This window comes from Spea bombifrons, chromosome 7 (assembly GCF_027358695.1).
Source record: "Spea bombifrons isolate aSpeBom1 chromosome 7, aSpeBom1.2.pri, whole genome shotgun sequence".
NCBI lineage: Eukaryota > Metazoa > Chordata > Amphibia > Anura > Pelobatidae > Spea > Spea bombifrons.
The window spans coordinates 10644418-10654292 of NC_071093.1; the positions used below are offsets into that span (position 1 = coordinate 10644418).

Consider the following 9875-nt stretch of genomic DNA (forward strand, 5'->3'; position numbering starts at 1 on the left):
TGGCTCCGTTCTGACTTTCAAACAACAGGTTAACTATGTACCAGAGCAGTGCCAGACATTGAGCTCGAACATAGTCTTCCAGCTGTAAAACTTGTCTTGGTATGATCCAACTACGTACATACCTGGAGTTCTGCAATCATAAATAGTGTTTGTTATAAACAATTTAATAGTACTTATTTTATGAATTTAAAACCATTAAAGGCTATACAGAATGAAAATGATCAAGATGTTGTTCACCTTTATTGGCACACAAAGGGTAAAACAGTCACGGGTAATGAACTGAAAAAACTTTCACCTTTGAATCCTAGCTTACCATACGGAGTGAAACTGCTGTTCGGTGAAAAGCCATTGACACTGACAGTGAATATATCTCACTGACTTAAATTGAGTTCATTTCTGATTCCAACATCTTCTGTTGTGTTTTCATTATATCACAAATAAACAAAATATAATAAAAAAGTATAACAATAGTGTTTAAAGTGCAAGTGACCCGAGGTCTACCTTTACATGAAGGCTTCTTTTTCTGCCACTACTACTGTCGTTATCATATATGTATTTCCTGTTTTCTTAAATATATATATTATATATGATATTGATATCCCCATCAAGTTATAGGGTTGTACCATGTTAGCTGTAAAAAGAGAAAGAGCAAGTTTGGTGAAGATGATGCCTTTATTGGTAACCGAAGTATAATCTATCGGAAGCTTTCAAGGCTATCTAGATCTCTTTTTCATGCATATAATATTACTATACAATATATGTAACTAATCATTTCAACTATTATTCACTTCAACCATACCTTAAATACAAAAAAAATATCTAAAGAAATTGGACTTGAAAAATGCTCTAATTTTGAAGCAAGCATGGTAAATGGATATGTCTGTGATTGATACACTATTGGTTTGGGCTGTTTACCTTCACTTGAACTTGTTAAAGAGCTTGTGCTTAGCTTAACCAGGGCAATGACCACTGGGTTACGGTCAATACATACAGTAACTACATTGTACCTTCCCCCAGAATGGATTCGTTAATAATAATAATGTAGAAGCCAAAGCCTGGAAGTTCAGTACCATGGCCGCTGGTACCTGCAATTGCCCTGGATATGCAATAAGGAAATGCCTATAGACGTTCGAGAACAATATATGCGGAACTGGAGGTGGGTGACAACTTTTGCCAATATTTCAAAATTGGCAGATAATGCCACTTACTGACCAGTGGAAACTTTTATAAAAAAATAAACCCAAAAGGTTCCATGCCCAGTTACGTCACACGCGTCTTGACAATAATGTCATGACGGGCGCAATATTTTATGAATGTACTAAGGTATGTATCAGAATTCCCGTGGATAAAATTTCTTAAAATTACTGTTTAAGGATCATAATGTGTTTGTGAATACCTCCAAAATGGGAAAATGCCACTTTTTGTCCAGCTTACCCTTTCCTTTTCACAAATAAAGCAGGCCATGTTTGCTTGTTACTAATACATACTGTAGTTAACCTTAAATATCTTATCTCACCATATAACCTAAAACTGTATGAATTATTCATTATTGCCTTCTGCTTCCGCAGTGCTGAACTTCTGTTAATTTCCCTTTCTATGATCTATCTAGCGGCTCCTTCTTTTGAATGTAGAATAATAGACTTTAAAAAAAGCTAGTTTCATATTTATGCATAATTACATTGTTAAACAGGGTAATAAAAATATATTGAATGGCTGTAGTAGTTTTTGAATGTAGTACAAAACTAATAATATTTGTTTTAAGGGCAATCACTAAGTTTATTAAGCTGAATTGCTAAACAAATATACCGGTTTTCGTATTTGCACATATTTACATTATTAAACAGAGAAATAAAACATCTTAAATGGCCGTGGCACATGCAGCCAGCATCCAACCTGATTTTCAGTGGATTGATGCCAGGTCAATAACCTGGCCCCTTTTCATGAGCCGTGTGTCCGACCTTAGCATATTCGGACATAGGTAACAGCAAACAGCTTGTTACAACACACAGTAAGTAGGAACACAGACAGCCCCCTGAAATTCTGAGTGACAGCCCAAACCACGGTGACCTTCTACGCCACAGGACAACATATGTTCTTTAACTGCAACTCTTATTACCTACAGCCAGCACAGAAACAATGATCATAGGTGTAGTTTAAAGGCAGCATGCATCTTTATTTTTTAAATTATTCATGGAAATCTGATGCCTCATAAGTGTTATGAAATATACTGAAACCTACTATGAAATTATAACACTATTGACGCAGTCAGCACTCTGACAATACAGGGAGTCAACTACACATATTTACACTACAGTTCCAACCTTAAAAACCAACTAATACCACCATCTTCAGGGTGTGATCAAGAACAGAAAAAAATTCAGTTGTAACATTATGCTAATACTTTGACATACCTGGCAACTATAAAATGCTACGTCAATGCCAAAAGTCAGACGCTTATGCAATATCCTTATCAAACAAATTGAAATGAAAATAAAAACGACATGTGCATCTTTAAGCTAAAAGAGCTACTATTACATTTCTTTTGTTTTAAAATGTTTTTCATCCTAATAAACTAGATATTTAGAATAATGTGTGGATAATTGGTCTAAATTACATTGTAAAGGTACATTTATACACAAGAGAATCGTGTCTCCTTCAAATCCAACACCTGTCGATAGCCCGAGTAGTTTTTCTTTAAACGGTGTTGTCAATTTATTTACCTCTAAACCAGCTATTGACATTGTATATGAATGTTAATGTACCCAGGTATCCAGTTGACCTTAGTGAATCTCCACTGCTTTCACACTTAATCATGCATACTTTGGGAGAGTTCCACCTCAATCTCTGGCTCAGTATATAGTGATAGGAGTTATGCTACACTATGGTCAATGTCCGGCTCAGTGTATAGTGATGGGGGTTACGCTGTATCACCATCAATGTCTGGCTCAGTGATAGGAGATATGCTGTACTATATCTGTTCAATACATATTATTTATTTAACCTTATTTAATTTATTTGTTATTTTATTTTTTGAGATTTCAAGTTTTTTTTCAAGTTGACATACAGTTTACAAATTAGTGAAATATTCTTGCAACATTATTTTTTTGTGGATGTCTTTACATTTTAAAGTGAGGGGGCGTGCCACATACAGGATCAGTCCCTTATGCCAAATACTCTAGGTGCACCCCTGCCTACAGCCATAATGCCTCCCCTTTTTTTACCTACTCTATAATCATCTTTCTCTTTCCTCTCTTCTAGTTTTCCTGGAACAACAAGCTTTCTGCAAGCCCCCGTCTTACCTCAAGCTCTAACCCCTTCCACCTCTCTGTTTATTTTTATTGATTCATTCTCTTTAGCTTCCTACCATCACTTACCCCTAATTAGTGCTACAAGAATCCCATATAATTCCTTACAGAATGTGAAGTCTTGAGCAGGGCCCTCATGAACCCACTATTCTTGCCATGAACTGTGTATGAATGTATCATAAGGTGAGATGGCAAGTTTATGGACAGGGTCCTCAACCAATGCTGTATCTGTATGTGTAAATGTATATTTATTATGTATTTGTTAACCATCGCATCTTTATATTATATAGCCCTACATAATATGTTAGAGCTTAATAAATAAAAGATAAGAGTAATAATATTTTTTAATTTATAAGATTACCTTAAGTGACTAAAGTAATTAATTATCTCTCTCTATTTTTATATATATATATATATATATATATATATATTTATATTCACACTATCTTGATCTACCTGTCAGTCTTGTTTTACAGTTTGTTTCCTTTGTGTGTCAGCATCTTGCAAAAAGCATTATGACATAAATGTACACAGCTACTTCCTTAAGTCATACAAAAAGGAAGTTATGTGTTTAAAACACATTCTGTTGTAATGAAGAAGCAGATGATTGCACGGGAATCTCTTTAACATTAAGTGAGTAGAAAAACTTATTTCTGTATTAAAAGTATTGTGATATTTATAATGTTTAAGGAGTTTTTTTAATGGAGCTGTCTTCCACCAGGTAGTATCAGAACATTATGTGTCTGTGACATGATTCTATAAGGACCTTAAACACCTAATAAAACTGTATTATACAAGGTTAGATTGTATTAGCCGTTGTTCAATTTACACAAACTGTATGTTCTGCTATATACTATATTATGTATCATATTATACATATTATTATATTATTATTATATAACGTATATAATGATGCTTTTAAAAAAAAATATTTACCATACACATTTTCAAGAGTAAAACTTATGAAAAATTGATTTTCTAAATAAATCTAATTCCTGTGTACCTGCAATATGAGTAGAACTACTTAGAAAAGGGCTCAAAGTAACACTTCCTGAAGAGATAATCTCTCGTTGTGAGCAGGACACTTTTTATCTAAAGCATGTCTTAGTCTGTCAGTTTTGGTTTTCTTATGCCCCTTTAATATATGTATTGTAAAAAGCACTGCATAAATATTCTGTGCTATATAAATAAATAAAAATAATAATAATAAAAACAATGTATCACAAGCTTTGTGAGATATAGAAAACATGAAAATTCATGTTATCATCACTCATAACATCATAACATTCATAGTATTCATAGTAACATCATAGTATTGGAACATGTGAAAAACCCTACTTTTGTGATGGACACAAAAATGTGAGTGTGTTTTCCAAGGATTATTTTCAGAAGGGTCATGACAGGTTGGCAATCCAGTTCTATATTTAGACCTGACTATTCCTTTCACATTGCTGTCTTTTTTTCAATCTAGAACACTAAAGAACACAGAAAACATGTTTGTGTACTTGCTGTGTTGTGTGATGCTTCTCTATATTTGGTGGAAAATAAGAGATGGGTTAAGGATCGATTGCATCGAGGACAAATATTTATTGATCACTGGATGTGACACAGGATTTGGAAACCATGCGGCAAGAACCTTTGATTCAAAAGGGTTTCGGGTACTCGCAACTTGTTATACAGAAGCTGGAGCAGCCAAACTCAATGAAGAAACATCTGTACGTCTGAAAACTATTCATTTGGATGTGACCAAGGCAGACAATGTAAAGCACGTTGCGGAATGGGTAAAAGAACAAGTTGGTAGTAGAGGTAAGTCAGCGTTATGTTTTAATTGTTATATAATTTGACGAGTCTTATTTGGTGTCACTAAAACAACATCCTGGTTAGACATGCCAAGCTACCCAGTAGTATAGCCCAAAACTTATTTGACATAGAATACGCCTGGTGTTTCCTAGTCTTTCTTGTCAGACATTCATCTACCATCTGAACAGCACAAGAGATTAAAACAATCTAATTTGGCTTTAAATGATGCCTTAAATCCTCGTTACTTGACGTTACATTTAAATTGCCAATTTCGTCAATTCGTATGAATCTCCGAAAACGAGGAGAAACCTTGAACAAAACAAATAAAAATAAAACAAAGTGCTCTGAATTTTCCTTTGAATTCCATTGTTTTTTTCACTCACTCTCATTCACTCACATGCGCTCTCTAAATGTAGGTAGGGTGTACCTTCTTCGCTGAAAATGGCCCAAAATATACAAATCAGAGAACCACACTAAGCTGATTCTTTACTCCATGGGCTTTTGTGGATCAAGGGGTCTGTCTGGGTGATTATTGTTACCCATAAGGCAGAATGATAATTCACTTGGTTTGTTTAGTAAATTGAGCTTAGATCACAGTGCTAGAACGTCACTAATATGTAGCTGTCTGAGAACCATACTATTGGAAAAGTAAAATAATTCTAATGCATCACAGTAGTTTGATACTAACTGTATCACTTCACTTTAATTCAAGGTTTGGTAAACACAATTATGTTGCCCTAGGTGCAAAGCAGTTATGATAGGAGAGCACATATTTTTATATAGAATGTTGTACATCATTTACATGTCAGTATTATTGTTTTACAGGACTTTGGGGTTTAATAAACAATGCTGGTATTATGGGAACACTTGCTCCTATGGACTGGTTGAATCTGGAAGACATTAGAGCCCCAATTGAAGTTAATTTAATAGGCTTAATACATGTGACACTAGTAATGCTCCCCTTGATTAAAAAAGCCAAAGGACGGATAGTGAACATATCAAGTGTTGGTGGAAGAATTGCCGCAAGTGGTGGCGGTTATTTTTCATCCAAATATGGTGTTGAAGGATTTAATGACAGCTTAAGGTAAGTAGAATCAAAGAGACCAAACAATTTTAATGGAATAATAATAACACTAATAAATATAATAATAAGAATAATGCTTGAAAAATGATATGTGTGACCCCTGTACTAAAATTGAAAATGAATTTATTATTATTTAAGGATTTCCGAGAGTCTTTAGTAAAAGATTTTTGTAAGTGCACCACTTTTAAACTGTATTAAAAATCTTCAAATCAATCCTTGAGGTTGACTGTGTTGTGTATTTAAAAAGTTACAATATGACAGAAGACAAAACACTGGCCTCACATTAAATATTTATACTTAATCGGGGGAAGTGGGAAACAAAATTCATTGTCCGGCGACCACATTGACTCTCACTCTCATGCACTCTCTCACACTCTCATTTTTGTTCATTCTCTCTCTCAAGCTCTCTGAATGTTTACCTACCTTGTCTTAATGTCTCTCAATCACTTCTGTTTCCGTGTCTCGCAGCTCCACTTACGTGTCTCTTCTATATTCTGTTTTCTCTCTCTATTTGTTAGCACCTCCGCATACATACCCTCCTGACAAACTTCTACCAAAATGGCGGAGCTTCCTGTGACATCCTCTCCACCAAATCCTCCAGTTGGGGGTGAGGACATCACAACAAGCTCTGCCATTTTGGCAGAAGTTCACACAAGGTTATGGTGGAGATTCCGGTGATGTCATCTGGCTCAGTCTCCAATTAGGTGAGAGGACATCACCAGAAGCTCTGCTATTTTTGCGGAAGTTTACATAAAGTTATTGTAGCCCAAAATGGGGGAGCTTCTGGTGACGCCCTCTGTCTGATTCGCCAATCTTGTTTACACAAGGTTATCATAGGGCAAAATGGCGGAGCTTCCAGTTACGTCACTGGAAACTTTGCTATTTTGGCTAAACTTTTCCCGTGAGGTTACCTCCGTGTAGAAGCAGACAAAGAAAGAACAGAGAAGAGAAAAAAGATAAGAGATAGGAACAAAAAGAAATTATTTAAGACTCTCCAAGGAAATGTTGGAATGTTTGCAGCTACGTCTGGAACCTGAAAATTGTGTATGTTAACAGTTAAAAGGTAATCACAAGAATAGCATAGAACTTGTTTCACATTGCAAATATGACATGGTAACCTTGTCTTAACTCATTTTAATATTTTATTCATTGAATAAGATGAAAAGTGTATTAAATAAACAAAAGGTGCATATAGGTTAGAACTAAGTAACATAGTAATGAATAATTACTCAATAACAGCTTTTTTCTATTTGTAAGGCGAGATATGAAGGCCTTTGGAGTAAAAGTCTCATGCATTGAACCTGGACTATTTAAAACACCGCTGTCAGATGAAAATAAGGTTATACAGGAACGCATGGGGATCTGGCATAAACTTCCTCAATATATCAAAGATGAGTATGGAGAAAACTATATTGCAATAGGTAAGAAATGTAACAAACATATATGCTAACACGGTTTCGCTCGTAGTAAGCAGATATGCTTCTATCTTACTAGAAAGCATTTAATAAGTATTATAGTAACTTGGCACACATTGCAAATAAAACATGCACAAGACTTATGGTCGTGCCCCAAAATCTTCAAATTAGAGTAGTCCACAGCATTTGTCTCCCTGCTCCCCTTGCAAGGTGTGTCTCGATAATTATTAATGAACTTTAGGTAATATTCACTAAATCCTACATGTTAGGTAAGTTAATAAACATGTCCTCCAACATATCAGGTGCCCAAATTAAGACACCCTTGTTGATGAGGAGATGAGGAGAGGCAGGGTTTTTCTCAGACATCGGTGTGGCTACCTAGACGTCATTGTGGCTACCCAGACAAGTGTGTGGTAGGATGCATGGTCACCCCCTAACTTTCCCGAACGGACCTCTCACAAAGCTGGCATCATGAGAAAACCACATAGGAGCTGTGACCTCCATTGAATTTTTAGCTTCCTGGACCATTCAAGGAAGATCAGAGGCTCTCCCTAACTGGTCCAGTACCCAAGACAGTGGGACAGTTCCTGAAAATCAGGACTGTACCACACAAACTGGGACTATTGGACACATTTGGGGCACATATGGGACAGGGATGTTTTAACTAGGTAGGCCTTTGTATTAAACTAACAACATTTATGTATTCTTTCTGATGCTTAATAGACGCAAAGAAGAAACAAAAACTAAACCAACGAATTAAAAACAGTGACCTCTCCCTGGTTGTCCAGTGTATGGAACATGCGTTAACAAGCCAGCATCCCAGAACGAGATACAGTGTGGGTACTGATGCTTCATTCCTTTGGATACCATTGTCCCACATGCCAACATTTATTCAGGACTTTGTCATTTTGAAAAACAAAGTCAAACTCCCAACTTAATGTGTCTTGTTAATGTTTTTAGCAAACATAATCTCCTAATCATTGGGCTAATAAAATAATAACATCTGTTTTCTTTTTTTATATAAAGTAAAGTACCTTAATTGAAATATTAAAATAAAAACTCTTCTCATTGCCACTTATATTTTACAATTTACTGTTTGAATTGAATTTTAAAAATTCTAAACTTGATCATGTAGAACTTTGAAAACGTAACTACGGAATTTGTTTACGATAAACAATATTCTTACAATTAATATGTTTACATATGAACCAAGCTTATATTAAGAAACAAGTAATATAGGAGAGGCCAGCAATTGTTGGCAATGCAAGATAAATATTTTAACATGACTCATCTTGTGTCGAATTACTTTTATCAAAATCAACAAAGTTAGCATAATGATATGGTGAAAGCAATTTAACTAGGAAATATTTTATAAACTTAATATCGCTGATATAAATCAGATATTGAGTAAGAGATTTTAGCTCCGCATTTCTGAACAGCCATAAAGAGCTTTTATAGGTTTCCTCTGAAAATACTATATTGTTCATTAAAAAATATACTTTTTTGTTTGTTTTTATTTTAAATTTGGTTGCTAGATTCCAACTAGATAAAATATATTTAAACATATTTAAATGTCTTTGTTAACACGGCATTCAGCTTCATTAAATTACTTTATTAAAACTACTTTATTAGACAAAAGAGCTGCACTCCATAAAGTGAAAGAAAATAGACAAAAAAAATTCAATACCAGATAAGAAAAAGGATAAAGGAGACACACAGTGCTTTCATTATATATTTGCTTTAATGTGCATGGCAAAGATAATGTATCCCTGAGAGCTGAAATGCTAAAGCTTTGTTGCTTTGTTGTGAACAATATCTGTATTGATGATCACACAGTTTCTGGGAGGAATATACCCTTGTCGCGGCATGTTACCTTGGCTCAAGAAATCTTCAGACACTTCAGGGAATTTTTACAGCAATGCAACTTTTTAGAGGTTGAGCAAGAAGACTTTACAACATTTTAATTTCACCCTGGCACAGCACGTTCCTTGTGAACTGACGTGATTAGGATTCACATCTTTAAACTTTGTTGCAAAGATATTTTCTGTGACATTGTGAACAGGCAGTCATGAAGCTATGGAACGGACGAGAGGGGTAGGAGCTCAAGGACAACAATGGCTATGAACACAAAGGCAAGATGGTTTGCAAGTGTTTGGACAGTATCCATAACTCTTGTTCTGCTCCTACCTCCCCAGTCTGAGGTTTTCAATGTCTCGGTATTTTCTGGCTCACCACTGGAGGTTACCAGTACAATTTTTCTCAGATGCCTTT

At 35.1% G+C, this 9875-nt stretch overlaps 1 protein-coding gene across 1 annotated transcript; it reads left to right on the forward strand.

The window, feature by feature from the left end:
• The first annotated feature begins 1042 nt into the window (after positions 1–1042).
• Positions 1043–8753, forward strand: DHRS9 (dehydrogenase/reductase 9). The gene is made up of 5 exons (XM_053471651.1): positions 1043–1156; positions 4777–5111; positions 5931–6189; positions 7447–7610; positions 8328–8753. Exons 1-5 carry the CDS (start codon positions 1116–1118, stop codon positions 8540–8542), a joined length of 1014 nt encoding a protein of 337 aa, XP_053327626.1. The 5' UTR covers positions 1043–1115; the 3' UTR covers positions 8543–8753.
• The last annotated feature ends 1122 nt before the right edge of the window (positions 8754–9875 follow it).